The sequence below is a fragment of the Dicentrarchus labrax genome, unplaced genomic scaffold (genome assembly GCF_905237075.1).
Source record: "Dicentrarchus labrax unplaced genomic scaffold, dlabrax2021, whole genome shotgun sequence".
NCBI classification, from domain to species: domain Eukaryota; kingdom Metazoa; phylum Chordata; class Actinopteri; family Moronidae; genus Dicentrarchus; species Dicentrarchus labrax.
Window position 1 is genome coordinate 21,003,967 of NW_026136712.1, and position 24,312 is coordinate 21,028,278.

At 39.7% G+C, this 24,312-nt stretch overlaps 1 protein-coding gene across 1 annotated transcript; it reads left to right on the top strand.

Annotated features, from left to right (window-relative positions):
* Positions 1 to 3,334: 3,334 nt before the first annotated feature.
* LOC127373333 (transmembrane protein 150A) lies at positions 3,335 to 24,309 on the top strand. Its single transcript, XM_051417734.1, has 8 exons — positions 3,335 to 3,812; positions 6,454 to 6,540; positions 9,163 to 9,210; positions 11,379 to 11,465; positions 12,912 to 12,979; positions 16,655 to 16,782; positions 22,454 to 22,631; positions 22,959 to 24,309. Exons 2-8 carry the CDS (start codon positions 6,476 to 6,478, stop codon positions 23,204 to 23,206), a joined length of 822 nt encoding a protein of 273 aa, XP_051273694.1. The 5' UTR covers positions 3,335 to 3,812; positions 6,454 to 6,475; the 3' UTR covers positions 23,207 to 24,309.
* The last annotated feature ends 3 nt before the right edge of the window (positions 24,310 to 24,312 follow it).

The window sequence follows — 24,312 nt, forward strand, 5'->3', positions numbered from 1 at the left end:
TGATATTTTATTTATTCTTGTGTTTTCTTCTTTTTCTCTTTGACAATATTGTCTTTTGTCACACTAGTATAAACTCTTACATCAGAATCTGTGACGTATTCAATGATCGCAGACATGTTGATTAAAGAAAAAAGCACAGGTGATCCCAGGGTGTCGGTATTTAAACTGTAAATAGGTTAAATATAGTTTCTGGAACAGTAAAACGTTGTGATATCTCTGAGCAAAACATTTATTTCTACGGCATTTTAAAGGAATTTATATGAAATAATGTATTTTTGTTATATTAAAGACTGTAAATTACACCGTCTTACCTCATATGGCAAAACTGCTTCTGTTGATTGTAAAATCTTGTATTTATACGAGAAAAAGGATGGAAAATGGAATAAAACTCTGACGTGGTAAAAGTTCCACCTGCTGAACGTCAGCATGTTTTTAAATGGCTGCTGTGCTCAAATAGTTACTTTTAAAGTTTATTTGTCAAAAAAGAAGCATTTTTAATATGTAAGATTGTTCAAAATTAAATAAATACATAATACAGACAGAGAATTGTATAAAAAGTAAAATAAAAACTCATCTCACAGGAAATAATCTGCTTAAAATTCATACAAAACACTTGTTTTACACAAACTTCCTGCAGTTATTGAGTTCCCCGTTTTTATCAATTGCACCGTTTATCAGCAGTTCTCTAACTGTTACTGTTATACATTGAAAATAATATAGAATATAAATAAAATATGTCACATAATCAGTTTACAGGATGACAGAAAAGGAGGAGGTGCCTGAGGGGCCGATGGAGGACGAAGCTCTGCCTGCTCAGCACATTAGTGTTGCAGCTGTGGGTGACACCAGAGGACGTGGAGGACAGACGCACTGCGAGGAGCTGAGAGGAAGCTTTTAACTGATACACTATAAAGGATTAAAGCTGTGGTTGCCCACCTGGGGGCCCCGGACCCCCACTAGGGGTCGCCAAAGCTTCACAGGGGGGTCGTAAGGCCTTCTTGATTTCAAGGGGTTAAGAAAACCAAAAAATATACACAGTACGCTTATATCTCTGCATTTTATTATATAATATAATTAAACTGTAACACAGTAAAACCAGATAAGTTAATTTGACTAAAGAAAATTGTTGAAACTTTTGTTATGTAAAACAGTAGAGGGCGTGTTGAGACATTTTTAACCCACAAAATGTTTATAGTATTTAGTATACTTTAATGCATAATAATCTAATGATATCATATATAATAGTTTAACTGTATAAATGTTACTGTATTGAGTACTTGAAGTACATTTTCTCTCTATCCTGTAGCGCCCTCCTGTGGCAGAGGTCAGTGGTTGTTTTCTCTAACAGAGGTTCAGTCAAACACACACACACACACACACACACACACACACACACACACACACACACACACACACACACACACTAAGTGAAAGCAGCTGTTTGAACCTCTGCACAGGGAGGCACACGTGAAGTTGCCTTCAGGTGCCATCGGGAGAACTGAACATTCATTAATTAATGAGCAGTTAAAGCTCTAATTATGGGGTTTTTCTCTTCATAATGTCTTTTTGTTGAAGTATCGCAGCCTTTTTCCATTTGAGTAAACTAACTGATATATTTTATGGATATTTCACATTATATTCAGGGTATAACAATAACATTGAACTCAGTAACTGCAGGAAGTTTGTGTAAAACCAGAGATTTGGATGAATGTTGAGCAGATTATTTCCTGTTTATGGAACTTTTTATACAATTATCTGTCTGTATTATTTATTTAAACATTTTTTTAACAATCACACAGATTTAATAGGCTTATTTTTTGACAGTTAGCCATTGTTCTAGTACAGCTTGTGTTCAGGTGATACAAGTTTATATATTACATATAAACACATACACAGTACATGTATATAGTAAAAGGGCTTTTACACATACTATTTACCAGGATTTCTACTTGTAACAGAGTCTTTGTACATTGTGGTATTTATGTTTATTTATTTAAAAAGGTAAAATGCACATTAATTAACATTGTGACTTAGATTTAGCCACGCGTTGCTACTTTCACTCAAGATCTAAAAAACTTCTTCCATCATGTGACACAAATAAAATGAGTTACTCTGCCACAGACTCTGCTGTAGTTCGATCATTGTCGCAGTAGACAACTGTCTGTGTGTGAATTTTAAAAGAGTTTCAACCATGAAATCAGAAATGTTCTGTATGAAACTCTTCAGGGGACCAAATGGAGTCTCTGCTCGCTGCAGCCGGTTCCTAGAAACAGATTTTTCTGATATCGGTAACTTTTCTGAGAAAAACTCAGAGACCCTTCAAAATACACAAAGTGATCTAAAAACATGTTTCTTTTACTCAAAGTTAACTATTGTTGTATCTGCTTGTCGGCTGGTCTGATCAGAGTCATTGATCCCTGTACAGTTGTGGAAATGAACCAAATACAGTTAATTAAGTATTTAAGAAGTAATATTTGGAGGAACTTGTAATTAACTTGAGTATTTCTGTGTTCTGCTGCTGTTTACTTTATCTCTACTTTACTTTTACTCTATACTGCATTACATTTATCTGACAGGTTTAATCACTAGTTTTCTTAGTTTATTAAAATCAATAAATCTCTGTGTTACATCCTTTGGATTATATCTTGCACAGTACAAATATCATCATGTGTCATCGCTGCTAACTTACACAGTCCCTGAGCAGCTCTTCATTTACTGTTTATCTTTTTATATCTGTGCATATTGTCTCTATTTTAACATATATATATTAATATTCACAGGAAATAATCTGTATAATCTAATCAGTGTTTTGTTTGTGTTCTGGGTTACTGTAGAAACATGGTGGTTCAACATGGCGGACTCCACCATAAGAGGACCTCTGTAGATAAAAACGTCTCATTCTAAGGTAACAAATACATAATTCTTATATTCAGGTGATTAAACACTAATGAAAACATGTCTATGAATGTTATATTTATTGTTTTCCAATAGATCCTCATGAATGTGACACACTGGAGCTTTAATTCAGATTCTAGGTGGAAGTTTAAAGATCAATAAAGACTCAACATGATGCAAATATAAAGAGGCATTTCTTTAAAATCAGACATCAACATCTGGAGTTCAGATACAGTCACACACACACACACAGAAAGAGAGAGAGAGAGAGAGACTCAACTGCTGCAACAGGAGCTTACAAAGGGCACCTGAAGGCATCACGTCCGCATTCTCGGAAAAAAACATTTCGAGTTGTTTTTGAGGGAGAAAAGAAACATGAAATCCAATCTCTCAGACAAGCATGTGTGTAATTTCTCTGCCATGCGGTTGTGAAATCTGTTTCCAGGAAGGAGGCAGAGAACAAAACACAACAGGAAAAAAAAAACCTGCAGCTGGTCCAACACAGTCCGCAACACTTGGTGGAGTTTGTCCAGAGACTCAGCTCATACAAGAGAATAAACAACCAAATAACAGCGACATGGAAAAGGTGATTCAGCCATTCACATGTGAGTTTTAAAGGAGGGGACATGTGAGGGAGGGAGGAGTTTAAAGTTACTGACTCCAGCTGCTCTCCACCTCACTGATCCGGCTGCAGACGCAGGAGAGTCTGACAGCATGAAAACACACTTTCTCCTCATCCTGATGTGACACATCTGCATCTTATTCTATCCCACACATGTTCCGACCATGAAAGCAGCTGCAGCAGCTCAGGCGCAGGAGCTCGGACTCGCAGCGACTTTGTGCAACTTTTCCTGGAGTTTGGAGGAGCTGAGATGAGGAGCGGAGCCTGAAGATTTTCCACACTGAGCAAGCGAGAGGTAGGAGTCCCTCAGAGTCCCTGCACAGGACCCCTGCATGCACATTCACACTGAAGGCAGTAAATGTGTAAAGCCTGCAGATACGGGTAGAAACCAGCAGCTTCTACAGGGGAGAATTATTCAGTAAAACCGAAAGAGGGCAAAGAAATAAGAAAGTTAAAGGTCTATTCTGCTGTTTTTATCAAGCTTTATGTTGCATTTGTTCTTTATTAACAGTTTCTTGTGTGTTTAAATGGACTTCAAATAATAAAAGGACACAGGAAACTACAGGACAATGCACATATAGGCTTTATAAAAGTATTTTAAAATAATAAATATTCTATACAAACTGTATAAAGTGCTCAAACTGGAGTTAATTAGATTATGAAAACTTTGATAGTAAATTAAATAGTTTGAATGTTTCATTTTCTACAGTTAAAGAGGGGAATAAAGGTTTTATCTGTGGATTTATTTATGATTAGAAAGGCGGCACTTTGATTTACAGGATTTTATGGATGAATGAACTGAACCATGAAGAATGTATCAAGTATTTCTTTCCTTTCGTTCCACTGTTAAGAGGATATTTTTTATATTATATTATTTATATTATTTATTATATTTATATTTTTACAAAATGAGAAATATAAAGACATAATTTCAGTCTTTGGTCATTTGAGTTCGTTTGTCTCAGGTGACGTAAAGTGAATATCTTTACACTGTTGGACAAACAAACTATTTCAAGAAGTTACAAACGAGTTTAGGATTTTTTTTTTTTTTTTACCATTTTCTGACATTTTATGATCAAACAATCAATCAACTGATCGTTAGTTGCAGCCCAACTCAAAACAAGGTTTGACATTGATGAATGGACAGAAAATTAGTTTTGACTGTTGGCCGGGACTTCAGTTTCTGGTGATTTGAGAAGTGAAGTCTCATTATTTTCACATTTAATGTAACTAAATACATATCAACAGTAGGCATTTCATGCATAGAAGGAACATCAAGGCAAAGCGGGGAACTGCCTCCAAAGCTTTCAGGGTTACTGTGTGTCATTTTTATTAAGCTGAAGTTCAAAGTTCATTCTTGACCTCGGAAACGTCACCAAAAGGTTCTTTTAGCAGCCGTTCTGGAGCTTTCAATCCTTCCACATGAGTGTTGGAGTAGATAGAAGTGAGAGCCGTAAAGACTTCATGTTCACACTTCAGAATGACATCCACTGACATCATACAGGCCTTAATGTCCTGAACTATTACCGAAACAATCAGTAGATTCATTTATTAGTCAATCGGCAGAAAATAAATCTGCAACTAATTGTCATTTTTCAGGCAAAAACACAGAACGATCCCCAGTGGTTGTGGATGTTTTTCTGTCTTATGTGATTGTAAATCAATACTTTTTGGAGTTTTGGACAAAACAAACTTTTTGAAGACCTCAATTTGGGTTTAAGGAAACTTTTATCTCAAGAAAATCATCGTCAGATAACCCCAAAATAAAAATAATTAGTTGCAGCCGTCCTTTATTACCTGAGCTTGAGGCCCGATTCATGTGTCAAGAGCCAAGTTTAACACCTTCATTGTTTCAGTTCTGTCTTTACGTGCCTCATATTTCTAAATTAATGTGTTTAACTGAAGTTCTACACAGCAGTCGTGCAGCCAGGTAATATACTCACAGTGTAGAGAGAGGGGGAACAGGGGGAACAGGGGGGTAAAGAGGGACCCAGTAGCTTCTTTTTACCTTTTTTGGACTGTGGCCACGAGGAAGAGTATGTTAAATGTCTCTAAGGAGGAATTGGTTTAATCTGTTTTGTGAAGATCAATCAGTGGAGTGCTGTTAACAGAAGAGTCTGTCTGTTGCATTGTGAGTGTATTGATCTTCCCTCATATGGAGTCACTGCAGCATTCACACACACCCTCCTTATACAGCAACTGGTTTTTAACCTGTCGCAGTTCATTCAGTGTTTCATTAACATCTGAATGAAACATTTGAAAAGCTGGAACAAGAAATATTGTTACAGGACTCTTGTGTTATCCTAAAGTCAGCGCCGTATTCAGACTGACTGAGGTGGCATCAAACTTTCCAGTCATACCTAATTTATAGTTCCCAGACTGTTTAGGGACCCCAGTATGAAGAAATATTCAAAAAGACTTTCCTAGTCGACTAACATTTTTAATTCGTTCCAACACAGTCTGGTGTTTAAAACACGCAATAAATAACTTCCAACTTGACTGAACAGATCCTGGTGGACTGATCGATACGATGGATAACGTTAACAGTAACTGATCGCTGCCTGAACCCCGCCGTGTCTTCATCCCCAGAGTCAGAGTCCTGGTCGGAGCCGCTGGAGATCAGCCGACCTCCGTTGGTCCGCCCTGCTCCCCGGCAGTATTCCCCCCGCTGGCTCCCCCAACTCCTACGCTAGTAATGTTTAAACTCCCTCTGTCCTTCCAGCTCCCAGTAGGACAACTAGTAGGACAGCTAACTAACTAATAGCAGCTGGAGGATAACGCGGTGGCCAATCAGATTTCAGTGCCCCCCTCTGGACACGCCCCTGCTGAAAGTGCCTAATTATAGCTATTTTTGTCTGTAAACTGTAATTATGTCACCGACACAAACATTCTGGTTTTACCGGGCCCTTTGATGAAGCTGCTGTGTGTGTTTGCAGTGGAGACCTCCAGGTGGTCGCCATGTCCCTGTGGATGATCCTTCCTGTCAGCCTGCCTGTCTTCACCATCACAGGAATATGGGTCGTGTAAGTACCTCACAGTAAATAAACATCATTTTCTGTCTTGTAGGAGCTTCTTCTGCGTGTCATTTGTAAGACAAAGCGAGAGTCCAGTCACAAACGTGAGCCTGGTTTAGACCGGCTACCTATTATCCCTGCAGAGATCACGATGACCTCAACAGGCTGTACAGAGTTCATGAATGTAAAACAGTTTCCTTTTTCGGAAGGAGAGAGTAACGATTGTTGTCGGAACGAGAGTCATCCTTGAAATTCCTCCCGGTTTGTCTGCTCTGTGTGTCCTTTTACTCGCAGCGGTCACATCTGTAGCTCCTCACGTCTGACATCAGCAAACAATAACAGCTGCTTTCATGGTGCAAATGACCAGCAGGGCCGCTGCTTTCTGTAGCATCTGTCACAGTCACGAGTCAACAGGTGGTGGGATGGAGCGCCAGAGGGAGGCATCGTAAATGGCGTCTGCGGCTGAAGTGTAACAACAATAGTTTAGTTTCTCCTGTTGAGCGTTTTTAAAGACTTTCATGGGAGATATCTTTGAAAACATGCAAAGGAATAATTTGACAGTTTGTGCTGAGAGTTAGCCTGGCTCTGACTTTATATCTTGTGTTTTTGATTTGACTTCTCATATGTTTAAGCCTTAGAGGAACTGAGGTGTAAGAACATCAAGCGATAGTAATGTCTGCCGTGATGTAAGCAGTTTAGGGTTTGTGGTAAATAGTGTTCATTACAGGCTGATAAAAAAACAACAATATTCGGTCCCACCCTCATTTAACTCCACTGTGCGCATTCAAAGGAGGGTAGAAAGGTCAGCAGAGTAAAGATTTAATCAGAACAACAAACCATTGTGTCGGCCTTCATCAGGAATCAGATAGTTGTTATCTCAGGTCATTAATTCTAAAGGGAATTCACAGAACTACAAACTACAATTATTGTTAAAGACACTGGAAGAGGAAATCCCTGAGGATGTCTGAGACACCAGCTCTCTCCTCTTTAGTTGATTTCTGTGACTGTTTCTTTGTCTCCCTCTTTACTTCCTGTCTCTCCCCGGTGTGAGAGAGATAATTGACACAGTCTCCTTTTGTAAGAAGTCTTTCACACCGGGTTTCCAAAGCGTTCCCCGTCAGAGACGAGTCTGTAATCCCCCTCGTTCTGCCAGACCTGTTGTTCTTCAGACACGTTGACACCTGTCCGCTACCGCCTCTGAATCCTCCGCCGAGCGGTTGTATGACCCAGAGACATCCCTGCAGCAGGATTTCAAAATAAGGGTCCATGTTTTAATTGAAGTAAATGATTTAATTCAAACACTAAATCAAGTAAAGGCAAATCAATTCTTCTGACCCGAGTGTCCTCTTGTTATCAGCGATCAATGGAGTCATTCAAATCAGTCATGAGCTTGTTTTATTGATCCCTGTGTGTCTTATCTGTGGCACAGTGTGGCCTGTTGGTGGTGTTTTGAAGGACTGACAGTGGTTGAAACTCAGTTTTCTTGTTAACACTTGTGTTGTAACAAGTTTACCGTGTTAGCATGCTAACATTTGCTAATTAGCACTAAACACAAAGTACAGCTACTATTTTATTTCCATCTTTATTGTATGAAATTTAAGTTTATATTTTATAAACTATAAGACAGTCAATCGTTACGATTATAAGATGTAAACAATATAGAATGAACAGATACTATATTAGAGACATGAAACTTTTACATGAGACAATAAATGTATGTTAAACATTTAAAAACAAATAAATCAAGCAGAGTAAAACAAACAAAAGGATTTAATTCATTTTAGGGGAATTCAACACATAGATCAAAGTATTTACACTTTGTCTTAAGGGGAAAACTAAAGTTTGTATAAAATGTGATGGTAATCCAGAGTCTTTATACTTAAAGCCTTATCATGGTGGCACCAGAAGAAAAGTCACCAGAGTCTTTAGGATCCTCTATGGACCCTGAATGTCTCTACAAAACTGTGTGCAAATCCATCCAGTGAATGTTAAGATATTTCACTTGATACATTAAAACTTTGACCTGTTGGTGGCACTTGAGGAAAAGTCAGAGGTTCCTCAAAGTCAGTAGGATTCATCCTCTGTGCACCATGAATGGCTGTACAGAATATCACTGAAATCCATCTGAAGGTTGTTGAGATATTTCAGTCTGCACTGAAGCTGCCAGCAGAGCTAAAAATCACCTGTGTCTCCTCTAAAATGTGTGTGTGTGTGTGTGTGTGTGTGTGTGTGTGTGTGTGTGTGTGTGTGTGTGTGTGTGTGTGTGTGTGTGTGATGAATTATCTCAGGCTGTGTGTTTGTGGAGGTGGTTATTGTGTCGCTGACAGATTTAAGGGATTAAAAAAGCAACTGCAGCTCGTCTGGCTTCAGGTTGCAGGTTAAAATACAGCCGGCAGCCTCTGCAACAAGCACTCAAACACTGTGCTGTACTTTAAAGCCGGGACTGGCATTAATCTCGCTATATGTGACTTTCAAGTGCTAATAAACTGCTGACAGCAATGTTCTGGGAGTGTAGATGTTGTATGAGAGATCAGATCTTATCAAAGTCAAGCTGATCAGAACAATATCTCATGTATTTAATGTTTGCTGTTCAGTTCTTTAACCAAAGATTGTCTGCTTTAACTTTTACAGATACGCGATGGCCCTGTACAACCAGCATGTCTGCCCCGTGAATAACTGGTAACAGCACATATACACACATTTATCAATCAACTGATGTTACTTATTAATGATTTTACATACAAATAAATCATAATCTGAACCCATATTGTTAGAAAAGACCTGAAAATCCTTAAAGTTGTTCTTGTCCAGTGGTGAACTAGAAATATTTAATTCATTTCTGGGAAGAAAACCAAATGAAACTGTTATTTTTAAAGTTTAGTAAAGTAAAACTTTTTTTTATGTAAAACTAACTCAGTTTTGTAAGTAAAAAAACATTATTCATCCCATGGCCCTTTGCTGCATAAAATCCTGACTCCCTTTCTCCCAAGAGATCAGAATTAATCATCATTAGGGCACATTACGGTCCACGGGGTGAAGTTTGACCCATCCCTCTTCCCTGCACTGACTTTGTCACTCTTTACACTATACCTTCGTACACACGTATACTTTTCCCATCTAGGCGAGGCCAATGGCCGTGACAGTTTGTTGGAGCCAGCGGAGGTAAGGTACTGCGAGTTGAGCTGCTTTCATTGGCTACGCAGTTTCAACTCGTCCGTAGCAGGAAACAAAAGCGGCTCCCTTGGTCACACACAATCTCTTAACTTCTACTCTAAACAAACATCATGCTGTATGGAAGAAGACTTGAAACTAGAGATCGAGACCATAAACTCATCAGGAAACTGTTTACTGAGCTCATAAATCAACTGAGAAGTTGGCTCATTTCTCCACAAGACTGAATGGTATCGGTCAATGGTGCTGCCCCCTGCTGGCCGTTACATAGAATGCAGGTTTCAGACATTTCAAGGACCCAGAAGCTCTGTTCATTATGGTAAAAACTAGTGTTTCAGGTTGCTTGAAAAATAGTAAAACAGCTAAATATCCTTTGTCCTATTTCACATCACAGCTGATAGCCAGTGTTTTATATTGATTTAAGGTGGAGAAAAGCTCAGTTTGTGGGTCTGAAAAAGACCAGTGCTGTGTGGATAAACAGAGAGAAAAAACAAGCTTTTTTAAAAGTTCTCTCTGTTCCTGTTAATGTGCCACAAAACTAAAAACAACTCAGTCACTGATTGTGAATAATTACTCGCAGATGCCCACTGGGGAGAACTGTGAAATGTGTGAAGGTAAAAACACTTTCACAGCTGGCGTGTTTATGTAGCGTTGATTCAGGAAAAGTGAATTCACGATGAGCTTATTTAACACGAGGACCGACCGACATCGCCGAGGCTCCGCTCCCCACTTCCTGTCAGCCTTTACTCAAACATAAGAGGCATTAGACGGAGAGGGAGTGCAGAAGATGAAGATGGGGAGTGGACATTAAGAAAAATAAAGTGCTGCAGATGTTGACACGAGGGGCGAATGTGTAAAGAAAGAGTGTATATGAGGAAGTTTCAGTAAAGAATGCAAACAGGTTGAAATGTGAGGAGGAGGAATCCAAACCGGATTTATCTCTTGATATCCAGCGACTGCTGTGGTATGTGAATCCTAAACGTGGGTTCAGTTCAGCTGCCTGTTTCCTACCTTCCCAGCTGGTACAGGAAAACACATAAATACACTTATTAATAACAGTTTTAGTTTTCGTATCAAGATGATTTCACAATCTTTATTAATGCTGTTTTCAGTGTAATAACAGGATCCAAACAGCTCTCATATAATGAAACATGGACCCCACATTGTTGTTCATTAAGTCTACATGTAGTCATTTAATACATTAACTTTCATGCACTTCTAGAAAAGGCAAGAAGCTGTTTTATTGGTATATATTGGTTTTAAAATTTAACGGTTCTGTTGACGTCTCAGAGTCCATTTAAGTGTTCTTTAAGAGACATTTCACCTAAAAATATTTCAGGTTAATTTTCTACAGTCGTTTGCGTAGATCTTGACACTTGATGCTCAACCATTAACCGAGCTTGAACACACTTGCTTACTTTAGATTTATTATGCACCATTGAGGCAGCTCTTAGGAGGGGACAGTAAAAAGTTCACCTGAAATCATTTAGTTGAACTTTGAACTACTTTCAGATGAGTTTCAGTCCTCATTTGACACCTTTGAACCTCTTTTACTTTAAAATGTTTTTATCCTTCAGTACCTGCAGACTCACGTGTGTGTGTGTGTGTGTGTGTGTGTGTGTGTGTGTGTGTGTGTGTGTGTGTGTGTGTGTGTGTGTGTGTGTGTGTGTTTACAGGCTTTATAACGTGTCGTGTGAGGAGCAGCTTCCATTACAGAGGGGTCCTGTTCTGTGCTGCACCCTGGACAACATACCACTCATCAGGTCAGTGGTCCTGCAGGTATTCCAGGAGCATCTGAGTCTTTTTAAGTAAAACCGCTGCTGGCTCAACGTTACATAATAATCACAGTTGTATGGCTCCTGTGTGTGATCTTCAATGAACCAAACAATTGCTTCCATCGGTGCGGTTTCTGGAGAGCAGTTTGGTAAATCAGCAACGAGACTGGCTGCAGAGCCTCTATCAAGTGTCTGTGGTTTCCTCCAGTCGTTTCTAAATTCTCTCCAAAATCTGGTTCTGTTCTTTGTAAACAATAAAAAGCCGCTCTTATTTTAAAATTGTCCTTTTGTTGAACACTGAATCCAAACTTGGCACACAGTAAAGCCTGTGATTGGTGGGAAGACGTTGTCCAATTATCTTGTTCCTCTGCTGGGATATTATGCAAACTGTTGTTGTAACTGGTTAAATCAAGCTCAATATTAGCTGTAATGTCTTATTAAGACACAGTTTGATATATTTTCTTAAAACCAGGTTACTTTTCTGATGCAGAACATGCTTTACAAAAAATATTTTTCTTTTTAGACCCATAATAAGACTCAATTCCCAGAAATAAGACAGTTTTTTACTTTCTTGAGATTCCTGTGTTGCAGTGCTCGTGTAACGTTATGTCATACATAAGCATCATATGCAAATGTGAACTCAGGGTGATGTTATTATTATCATTATGTTGTTATGGAGTATTTCAGTTCATATGTACAGTGTTTTAATACTGAGATTTAAAGCGACGTTCGTAGTGTGGATGTATCCTGAATGATCAGACAGACAGAAAACAGTCTGAGTTGTCTTTGGTAGAAGAAGTTGAGCAGCTGCAGTGCAGACTTTGCTGCGAGATAAGTCCACACTTGCCCGACTGAGGCTCGCTGTCGGAGCGGGGTCGACCTCATCACCCCCACAGGAAGAAGAGCTTTTGTTGCGTGTAGTGGATCCTTCGTCGCTCTCTTTGAAATGTCGCCACACTGAGCCGCGAAATGTAAACAAGAAATGCTTTCCACCCCCCCACCCCCCCAACATTCGCATACAAACACACACTGATATGAACAAGAGGTTTATGTTGCTGTGGATGCAAAGACGACTCCAGCTCGAATAAAGTTTTGGTTTCAGGACATTTTTCATCGATACGTTCATGATCTTTGTGTCAGTTCCTCCTCAACCTCCCAGTTGGTTGTTTTCCATTTATAGACACTCGTTTCTCTGCTGAACCGCTTTCTGCATGCTTTTAATGCCACAGAGGGAACACATATAAGGCCATGCTGCTTTTTCATTACTATTTTTAAGGAATTCCTGCCTGCAGCACATTAAAACAAGACCTGGAGGGGGGTCGTGGATCTGATGTGAACTTGATTGAACTTGCACTTTAGCCCACTGAGTCTGGAGGCCGAGCCCGCACTAACCTCCCCCCCTCTTCCACTTCCTCTTCTCTGTTTTCATTGCAGTAAATGTGGAACGCTCCCACCTGAAAGCTGCTTCTTCAGCCTCATATGCAGCACCGGATCCTTCATGGGTGAGTATGAGTACTAGTAGTATTCAGTTTTAGAAACACATGTACAGAGAGCGTAGCTGTAGTACGCATTTTACCCACCATGCCCTTGGGTTGAACGAGGCTCTGTGCACTCAGGCTTGTTTTCTCAGCTGTACTAACTCCAGCCAAGTCTCTGTTCCCCAGAATCCACTGCCAGGTCCGGCCTCACCCCCCCCCCACACACACACACACACACTCTCTCTGAAGGGAAAATGTACTCGATGCTATGAATGGTGCATTTTTATGACTTTTGAATTCACCCTCTGACCATGAGGGCAACTACTCTACTACTTTAGGGTGGTTTACTCCGGGTTCATTGCCCAGTGTGCTCTGTGGTGTGTATTGATTTTTTTCATCTATTTGCTTTATAAAACTTTGTCAAGAACCTGAGAATTTACACTCCAGGAGTTCACCATAGTGAGCTTCGGGTGAGTGTTTCAGGGCTGCTAATTCTGGTGGACAAAGGACAAAAATCTGTTTCTATATAAATTTAAATTATATTCATGGCAAACCAATTTTTTGTCATCGTGCAGTAACACTAAGACGGCATTAAAGTTGCATTGAAGTTGCATTGAAGTTGCGTGTTTTTGATCAGTTACTTGCAGTTGAAACGTGGTCACTGAGGGTTTTTCTCTCTGTGGCACGAGGCGCTGATTAAACTTCTTTTCTGGAGGCTTTACTGCAGTTGACAGTTTACAGCAATCAACGAGGATATATATATTTGCCTCGCCTAGACATGAAAAATACACTCTTGTATGAAGGTGGGTCAGTGATCTTTGCAGCCAAAGGATTTTTGTTTTACAATGAGAGAACCAAAATCCATTTACGGAATAATACAGGTGTTTTTGTGGTGTTTCCTGATTTTGGTTTTCTCAAAGTTCAAATCAAAAATCTGTTGGCTGCAAAGTACAGTGACCAGGGTGCCGTGTAAAGAGCGACAAGGACAGGATTCTTACCCAGGAGACTGCTGTTCATGTCCTGTGTGAGACAAAAAGTCCACATTGTGTTTCAGAGGAACTGGGTATTGTTGATGAATTTGTGTGAAGTGCTGCTGATCACGTTGGCTCCTCTCTTATCTCTCTCCACACACTGCTGTCTGTAAGCTTCCATCAATATAACACAACGGCAGCTAAACACTGCACAGTACTTTAATATAGTGAGGGAGAATAGAATAGAATAGCAGTAAGAAAAGTTATATTATACAATTACGGATTTGTTTAACCTCTTAGCTGCATAGTTTTACTCTCTTCACTTGCTGTGACCTCTCACCTGGTTCTTAAAGAAAATGCTGGAATTTGGACGTTTAATGAGCACATTAACCTGTCTCAGCTCAGGTTATTTTTCCTGTGGCTGCTGTATATCTTCCAATAACACCCACTGAGTGTCCTGCCGCTCTTCCTGACTTCTCACAACCAAGACGCAGACCAAGATTTAGCATTAAAATGAGTCAAATGGGTAAAAATGCAGTCCACACCTCATATTCCTGGAAGGTAATTTGGCAGGCGTGTTGTTGTCCACATTATCCGTCATTATCTGTCAAGATGGTCACATTTTTGAACGGCATACAGCAGCTTAAGCAGTGATGTCATCGACTGCTGGGAGACCCACAGAGGTCAAAGGTCAGGTCAAACAGTACAGGACAAAGTCAAGTTTGGTTAGAATATAAGTAAAGCTTCAACTAACAGTTATTTTCATTAACATTATTTCCTAAAAAGTGAGAAAATAGTGAGAAAACACCTGTTATTATTCCAAGAGTCTAAAGTGACGTCTTCATGTTGCACGATACCACGTAAAAGAAGTTCCTTTAAGGATTTGTCTGAACTGGAGATACAGCAAAACATAGAGAGCTTTAAAAACACTGAAAATGGATGGCCAGAGCAACTTACGTATATTACAAACACAAGACTTCTGCATGTCACTAAAGACTTTTTTTTTTTGGGGTGTGGGAAAGGGGAAAAACTTGGGAAAAACAATGTGTGTAGCTCAGCGAATCTCTGCAGCACTACAGTCCCTCATTATGATGCTGTTTGTCACATATTTGACCTTTTATCAAAACAAATTGCAGCTTCTGCGATTTGCATAATGTGATTTCTATGATATTTCGATTAATTATGCATTCCTACTTTACTCTCTAATTGTTTCCACCCAGTTTTAGCAACAACAGCTCAGAGAACGTCTTCTTTAGTGTCTAAAACTGAAATATATTCAGTTTACTGTATGTGACAAAGGAAAGTTGGGAATAATCTGCTCAAAATTCATCCAAATTGCTCGTTTTAAACAATCTTCCTGCAGTTATTGTGTTCACTGTTTGGGTTCATTGTGCAGTTTATCAGCTGTTCTGTTATTGTTACACACTGAATATAATATGAATATGGGTGAGGGGTCCTCAGTTTACTCAGTGGTAGAAAAGGTGGTCCCTTTAGGAAAGAGAGTGGTTTGGACACAAGCTCAAACTCCCCGACATCAAAAGCTTTACTGTGCTCTCATAAACAATACTCAGTTTATGTTTGCGAGGCACTTTGTTTAACTCGAAGGTGTGGTGTGAGAGGAGAGGATCAGAAAGTCCTCGCTGTGCGGCAGCCAGTGAAACACACAGATAACCCACAATCCCTGTAACTCTGCACACACTCGCTGGATCATCAAAAACTGACCGCCGTGTTCACTGCTGGACTGACCGCCGCTGTCTGTGGTTTGTGGCGTGATGAGCACCAGATGTGAACGGTGGCGTGAAACCGCTGTGAAGCTTTGATGCAGCAGTTTAATAAACATACGTGAGGAATCTGCAGCATCATCTCTTTACGTTTCAGACGCAGCGCCGGGATCTCGCCGTTCCTTTGATGCTGTACCAGCGTGTCGTTCAGTGTGTTAGACATAAAGTTACAGCAGGTTCTGTACTTATACAGAAATATAACAAACTCTGCAGGAGAGGTGAGAAGCTGAAAGTCTGTATGAAGACTACAGGATTATACATATTTTATAAAATGAGATACAAATAATAAAGTCAATGCAACTAGGAAACACACAGAGACAGAATAAAACGTGAAAGCAAGTAAATAAAACATCTTCAATCAGTTTGACAAACAAATTATATAATCAGGATTTTATAGTTTAGTTTAATTTCTTTTTTAATAACAGTAATAATATATGTACATTTATATCAGTCATCATTTCATTTTGAATTTGTCACAAAAGAAGCCTCTGTATGATTTTTAAAAATGATAAAAATCCATAATACAGACAAAGAATTTTATGAAAAGTTCCCGAAACAGGAAATAAACTGCTCAAAATTCCTCCAAATCTCTGGTTTTACACAAACTTCCTGCAGTTAGTGAGTTCACTGTTTGGGTTCATTGTTCAGTTTTTAATATAAAATGAAATATCTATAAAATATGTCACAAAGTCAGATTACTAAATGATAGAAAAGAGGTCCCTTAAACAGCGAAAGTGTGGAGGGACAGAAGGAGCATATTGAAGAGAGACCCTTGTATCCAACAATAAACGCCATAGTTGGGAAATAAAAGAGTTTGTTTCTGGATGCAGAGCTTTTTCTTAGATAATGTGAAATATTGTATATTTGTATAGTGGACACTGGACCTGGACCTGGTTATGATGACATCTTCCTCTCTCTCTCTCTCTCTCTCTCTCTCTCTCTCTCAGTGATGCTGATCGGCCTGCTGCGTTATGCTCATGTGATAGAGAAGCACCAGAACTGCATCCTCAACACGGCCGGCCTCTCCACCGCGTGGATCTGTGCCGCCGGTCTCATCATGGTGGGAAACTTCCAGGTAATCGCACTGAGATCCGACTCATTGATCAGGGCCAGAATTGGTTAAGGTAGCTATGTGTTTACTCACAGACGCAGTTACAGTACGTGGGTCTTAAGCCTCACCTGTTTTGCAAGCACGTTTTTAGAAATACATAGGTCCAAAAACTGAACTCACAAGGGAGGTAAAAAGTAAAGCAAAAGTTATTTTCAGGCAATTATTTCACGACTTTTATTGTGTAATCCTCTGCAAAAGATACCGCTGTGACCTCAGTGGTACGATACCCAGTAAGAAGTAAGGGTGCTCGTCACTTTAGAGCTTCAGGACTTTGTCTTTATAACAATTATCAGCTGACACACACGGCACAGATGTGTCGTCAGATTGACCTTTACTCTCTGTGTGTAATCAATCACTTTCTGTCAATCAGGAGTGATCACAGTGAGCGCGATAGTAACACATTGTTCACTCTTCAGGTTCCTGTTAGAATGGATCATAGTCACACTGATGTTAAAGTCTGTTGATGGAGACATTGTGGGTTTTTAGTGAAATAATAATTAGGAATGTTGGTTCCCTCGCTAGTCGACACCAAAGTTAGTAAAATAAAGTAATTTCTGACCCTTTGGAGCACAAGCTTTCATGGGTTTATCTGTATGTGTTCAGTCAGTTTTATTTTCCATTAGAAATCATCCTCTGCAGAGCCGGACTATTCATTAGATATGAACGACTTTCAAATGAGGTGATGATGAAAGATCAGTAAATAGCTGTTTTAGTCTGCGGTACAGAGAGTTCATGTAGCAGCAGATAACAGGAGGAGATGCAGGAACTATTTAGCTGTTTAACTTTGTGTGTTTTTACCATTAGTAGTGACTTAAAATCTCTAACCTGCAGCTCAGAGTGAATCTCAGAGCATCTGTGTGTTGGTTAAAGAGAAGGTCTGAGCTGTTTATGTTACATAGAGGCCACAGAGACCCTCTGCTTTCAGTTGCCATGGCACTGACCCATAAATCCTGTAAAGTCTTATCTAAGCAGCGAGGTCTGAACAGTGTATACAGGCTCTGTGTAAGAATAAAAAGGAATAAAATGAGAATAAAACAATATTTGAAAATTGTAATGATTCTAAAAGTTGGATTGGGTTTTTTATTAACAATGTATATTTACAAAAAGCTCCCACTGACTGTAATTAGACTACACCTGTATGCTCTACAGAAAGATCAAACGTAATTGTGATCCACAATAGCCGGAGGCGGTGAAAATCACTAACAGTGAGATAGCAATCTCTCTCTGTGGATGAATACCGCTTGGAAATGATGTAACTTTCAGAACATGCAGCCCTGCAGGGAGAGGAGATTTATTTATTCATCCATTTGATTGTTTTTATGAAATCGATCCTGAATTTATTGTTCGAGCTTTTGTATTGTGTGCTGCAGCTTTAAATGGGTCCAAGTACACAACCATATTTTATTTTTCCACCTTTTCTTTGAGACATTTAAGTGCAATTTTTCCCAACTTTCTCTGCATCTTTTACATATAAACACATATATATAAACTCTCCCAAAGCAAAGAAAGATATCTTGTATGTGCATGAAGTCATCCCAATGTAAAGTCTATGAAATAAAATATGATCCTGTTTCACCCAAATCAGTGACATTGTTGGTGGTGTGTGACTTCGTTACCCACTTGTCCAAAGCATTGATAGTTTATATAATGGACAGTCTTAAACCTGCAGTCTATGTAAAGGCCAGCAGGGGGCAGCTCTGATACCATTCGGTCTTATGGAGAAATTAGTCGACTTCTCCGTTGATTTATGAGCTCAGTAAACAGTTTCCTGATGAGTTTATGGTCTCAGTCTCTAGTTTCAGTCTTCTTCCATACAGCATGATGTTCATTTAGTAACTGATGGTCCCATTTAGAGTAAAACAGACCATAAAGCAGGCTATGCTTTAGGGCGGGGCTACCTTGTGATTGACAGCTCATTCTCAGTGAGTCCGTCCAGCTCAACTCACCAAACTCAGATCAAACTGTCAAACAGTGCTGATCAGATCTGGATCCAGATTCTGTTACTGCATTGACTGTTTCTCTCCTCAAATCTGTTCACAAACATATTTTACTGTTATTTTAAAGTTACATAAAGTTTCTTTAAAGGTGGAACTTGTACAGTATCAGTCCGGTTATATCCCATCACTCGGAGCAATCAGCTGGGTTACGTCAGCGTCTCGGAGGCTGAATCTGATCGGTGTCTCTTGATGCCTCTGCTGGTGGAGCTCCGCTGTGTCGTTGCCTCTCTGATGTGCTGCTCCCCTGCAGCCTCTCAGCACTTTGTAGACCTTCCAAGCAAACCTCTTTTGATGTAGTGTTTGTTCTGTCTGGAGGTTGTCTCGCAGCCTCTCTGTGGTAGCGTGATCTTAAAAAACAAGACGTTTCTGGTTGCGTGTCGGCTGCGTCCTTGTTCCTGCCCTCGGTGCGGCTCGGTTTAAGGAGGTGCTGTTTTGAAAAGAAGCGCAGCAAGAGGGTCACCCTTTGTGCAGATTTGTAACTGGTTTTAAAATGACAGATTTACAGTAGAGGAGGAGGAGAAGGACGGCACATGTAGGTACACGTATGCGACCACAGGCACACACCTGAAGTTTTCTTGGCCTCGGGTGCTGTTCAATCTGAACATGTGTTTTTCCAAGAATGCAGTTTTACACTGATGTTTATGTGTTTAGGCTTGTGCAGAGGTGGAAAGTACATTTACTAAAGTACTGTGAGTTAATATTGAGGTCCTTGTACTTCAGTGTTATTCAGTTTATTTCATATTTCACTACAGAAAGGAGGGAAAAAATACTTTTTACTTCATTATTTGACAGTTTTGGCTGCTGGTTATAGTTTAGATTCAGATTTTACTTACAAAGCATGATGAGTTTATAATATCTTTTATATATTATTGATATTTTTACATTATGATATTTACTACAATAATACAGCTTGAATTTCCACTTTAAAGCTGCAATAACTGATTATTTTTGGCTACTTGGGGGCAGCAGAAAGAAGTTGTGAACATCACTTACATATGACATAGACTGTATAATTAAAAATGGACGTAGTCTGCCTGACGTCACTCTGAAGAGCCGCTGTGAAGCTCAGTGTGATCGGCTCCGCTAGCCAACGGGGAAATTATCTCTAAAGACCAAAACTGTTTATGTATCAGGCTGTAAACATGTTTATTTCTGCTGTAGAGTTGTTCATTTTAATATGGAGCCTTATGGAAACTCACAGCTGGAGCCAGCCTCTAGTGGCCGATAGAGGAACTGCAGCTGCGTAGTCTCTAACTGTGTCTGTCTGCTGGTTGCTGCTGAGAACATCTGTGTGTTTAACATCCATCAGACCTGTGCTGAGATGTAAGTGTTAATATTCAGACACACGTGTCTCTTGTCAAGGGTCAGTGTTGTAGTTAGAGGCCCTCTGCAGTGTGTGTGTGTGTGTGTGTGTGTGTGTGTGTGTGTGTGTGTCTCAGATTCACTCTGTTTCTACTCGTCTGGGCCCCTCTAACCACATTACTGGGGGCACACTCTCTGCACAGTTCATCCTCGGGGTCCATCATCCAGTTCACCCACCGGTGGTTAAGGGTCGTCCTCCTCTGCTCTCTGATTGGCTGCGGGGTCCTCCTCCCTGTCCAAGTCTTACATAATGAACCTCAGTGTTTGCTTCGGAGTAAACATGGCAGGAGTCCTCGAAGGGGTTGCTGTATGAACGAGCTCCGTCTGCGGAGCCGTAAACAGCCACGCACACGCGATTCTTGTTGATGTGGATTTCATGAATGAAACGTTTGTTTTGTACTAATTTCATCAGTTAATTGAAGTTAAAAGTATATTACACTCACTTGCAGCATTTCTCCAAACTTAAGTGAACTTTTCTTGCAGTAAAGCAAATTATTACCTTACCTGCTGACGTATTATAGAAATTAATTAATTATAAAAAAGTTGGTAATTCATTTTCTGTGTTTTATTTATGTGACAAACATCAAATCTTTACACTTTGGGGGATTAATTAAGAATTATTTGGATTCCTAATTGGGCTTATGATGATTAACAAATATAAAAATCTAAATAAAATCAATAATATATGACATTATAGCACTGATTACGGTCAATACTTACATTTTTTATACTGAGTCAACTTAGCACCAATATTTAAAATACTTTTAACACATTTAACTTCACTAAAACAACTGAGTTGCTTCAACAGTTAATTTTTGAGTTTAATAAGTTTAATTAAGTTAATTGTTTTTAAAGGGTTAATTTATAACTAACTAAATGTAAAATGTGTGAAATTACTTTTCATTGTCTACAAAACTTGAATGTTTCCTTTTCGAAAAAGAACATCTGACTTTTTATGCTCTAAAATTATGATTTTTATGTGTAACACTCTCATAAATCAACCAGTTCGGTTGTTGTGTCTCTTCCCTGTAATTACGCAACAGCTGTGATGTCTCCCACGATGCAACTCTGTCATCCACATGTCATAATCATACCAGCTGCTGTGTGTGTGTGTGTGTGTGTGTGTGTGTGTGTGTGTGTGTGAGTGTATTCAATCAATCACTGATTGATTATCGGCTCTCTCTGATAATGGAGGTGATGTCGTTGTAAATTGGTTTCATTACAGGTTTTTTCCTTCCGTTCCTTTTCTCATCCTGAGTTTTCCGGGTGCAGATCATCCCGTCCTCTGACCTCGTTTGTCAGATGATATTGTAACAGTGATTACCCACAATGCCAGTGTTAGGTCATGATGATCCCTGTGTGTGTGTGTGTGTGTGTGTGTGTGTGTGTGTGTGTGTGTGTGTGTGTGTGTGTGTGTGTGCATTGCGTTTTTTTTATCAGCTTTTGTTGTTCCCTTCGAGAAATGATGCTTTTTTAGGACGAACGTTTTGTGTTTGAGGGGTTAAGATTACAGTGAGAGGATTTTATCAGTATATTAGTGACACAAATGTTTTGGGAAAGACGTCATAAAAGCTGAGAGCTGTCCTACACAGCGAGGTAACTTCAGGAGTAACTCGTGCTACAACCTGCCAAACACACCCCTTTTAGGCGAAGTGGACTCTGACTCGACTAACTTCATAATCACTGTGGTGGTTTAACACCAGAGTAGGTAATTATGGACTTTCCTTAATAACTCAGAGTTAAATCTGAGCCCTCTGGACTCTTAAATCTGCGTACAAATAACACCAACCACCATTAAATGGAGTTTTTCTATGAGTATTTGACGTGCAGGAAAGGACAAAGTCAGGTGACCTTTATTGTCATGGTAACAATAATAAACATGTGGCTCTACAGCGTGAAAAAGGTCACAGTTTGGTTGGATTTACACACCAAAAAACAACAACCTGCTACGTCAACAGTGACTTTTAGTGTCACACGAACTGTAGTCTTCTGGGTGAACGTCCTGTGTTTGTTTGCCCCATTCAACTGCCCCGACCGCGTCCTTATGTGGACTTTGTGGCTCTTTATACTTTCACGGACCTGGAAGCTTTGTCCATTATACATATATTATATATATATATATATATATCTATAACAGAACCAAGAATAACAACAGTAAGGGACAGACACCATAACCACTGATTATATATGATGTAAAAATGTTTCTGCTCACTTTAAAACATAAAAATAACCAAACCAAACCTGTGCAAAACTTAAAGTGTTTGTTTATTTCTCAGGTGGATTTTGCCAAAGTTCTCCACTACGTCGGAGCCGGAGTGGCGTTCCCCTCCAGCATGCTGTTTGTGTGTCTGCAGTCGGCTCTGACCTACAGACTGGCCAAGACCCAGGAGGAGTACCGAATAGGTCACTTACGTGTGGGGATGGCCCTGCTGGCCCTGATCGCCCTGGTGCTCAGTATCCTTCCAGCATGAAGTCTCTGTTTCCTAAAGTTTCCTAAAATATTTCAGGTATTTTTCTCTAGATATCTACTATAATATCTCTGTAACTGTAACATCTGGTTTCATAACTGGATGGAAGCTGCAGCAGTCCACCAGTTTGTTGGCTGTCACTCACTCTGTGCCTGTGATGCTCTGTCGTCCTTCCAGCATGTTCAGAGGTTATGTGTGTAGATTATGTTACGAGGCCCCCTGCTGGAGAAAAAACAGAAGTGGCCCCCTTATGGGCGGCCCTGTCTGGCTCCTGCTCTGCAACCATTGTTCTCCTTAACCTCTGATCCCCCAGGTGGAGTTTTCTTTTGCCAGGAGAGCTTCGCCCTGCAGCACGCCTCCGCCATCTTCGAGTGGATCTACTGCATGCTCATCATGCTCTTTTACGGGACTTTCGCCTTCGAGTTCTCGGGCATGTCGGGGGACACCGTGATGGTCCTGTCCAGAGGAGGCGGAGTGCAGAGCTTCTCCACCTCTGAGCACAAGACTGAGGTGGGCGGCGTCTCCAACCACCACCAGACGGAAAGCTTCTCCATGCTGTAACCAAACCGCGGCCTTGCAGAGGTTCGAAGGGTCCAAAGGAGGTCAAAGGAAAGCCTGGAAGCTGCATCCTGCGTATCTTCACGCTCCACTTTTATTGCACAGCCGTGGTGCCGAAGGTGTTCCTCTCAGCAGTGACCAAAGACAGACTTTTATCCTGCTTTGCAAGAGTTCAGGCTACACTACAAAACATTGCACAATATTGTTTAAGTGCCTTCTCTGAACACAACGTCCAGCACACACATTCACAGTCCTCACTGTTTGTTTTATTTCTCTTAATGAAACAATCACTCTCTGAATTCTTGCCCCGTTATCAGATTGGACGCCCTGAAAGCGCCTCAGATGTTTTGATGGTTTAGACATTCAGACACCGAGCTCTGTATTGTTTCGTACTCAGGAAGTTTCGTTACATAATCGGCTTTTTCGCTCTTTACCTCGCTCGTAAAAAAAACCAAAAGGTGACGTTTTCCAAAAGAAACAATAGACGGAAAGTTACTGCGTGCCAAGAATAATTTGTTTCTTTGAATGTGGTTCAGTCGTTCTTAAAACATTTGTGTTCTTATGTGGGGCAGTTTAAGTTTTTCAAAGTTTAACTTGTAATTAAAAAAAAGTTATAATATCCACAGAAACAACTTTATAGCAATATGTCAGCAGCTGCGTCATATCGCCCAAATAAGCTCTGTTGTATATTTTGTTTTATCTCACGTCAGCTCTTGAGTATGGAAGACCATTCACGCCAGTACAATAAATAAATAAGATTCAAAAACTTAGCTTCGATAATAAAAGTATCCTCATGATAAGCTATTATTATGACCTTTTATCTTATAATGTCAGGTTTTAATTCATAATTTTGACTTTTCATTTAATAATTAAAACTTTTTATTCCAAAGTTGTGACTTAGTTTCACAATTTTGACTTTTCATCTCTTAATTATGACTTTTTATTGCATAATTATGACTTTTATATCTTAATGTCGACTTTTTCATCTTAAAATTCGACTTTTCACTTCATAATTGACTTTTTTATCAAATAATTATGACTATTTAGCCCATATTTATGACTTAATTTCGCAATTTCACTTTTCATCTCACAATTTTGACTTTTAATCT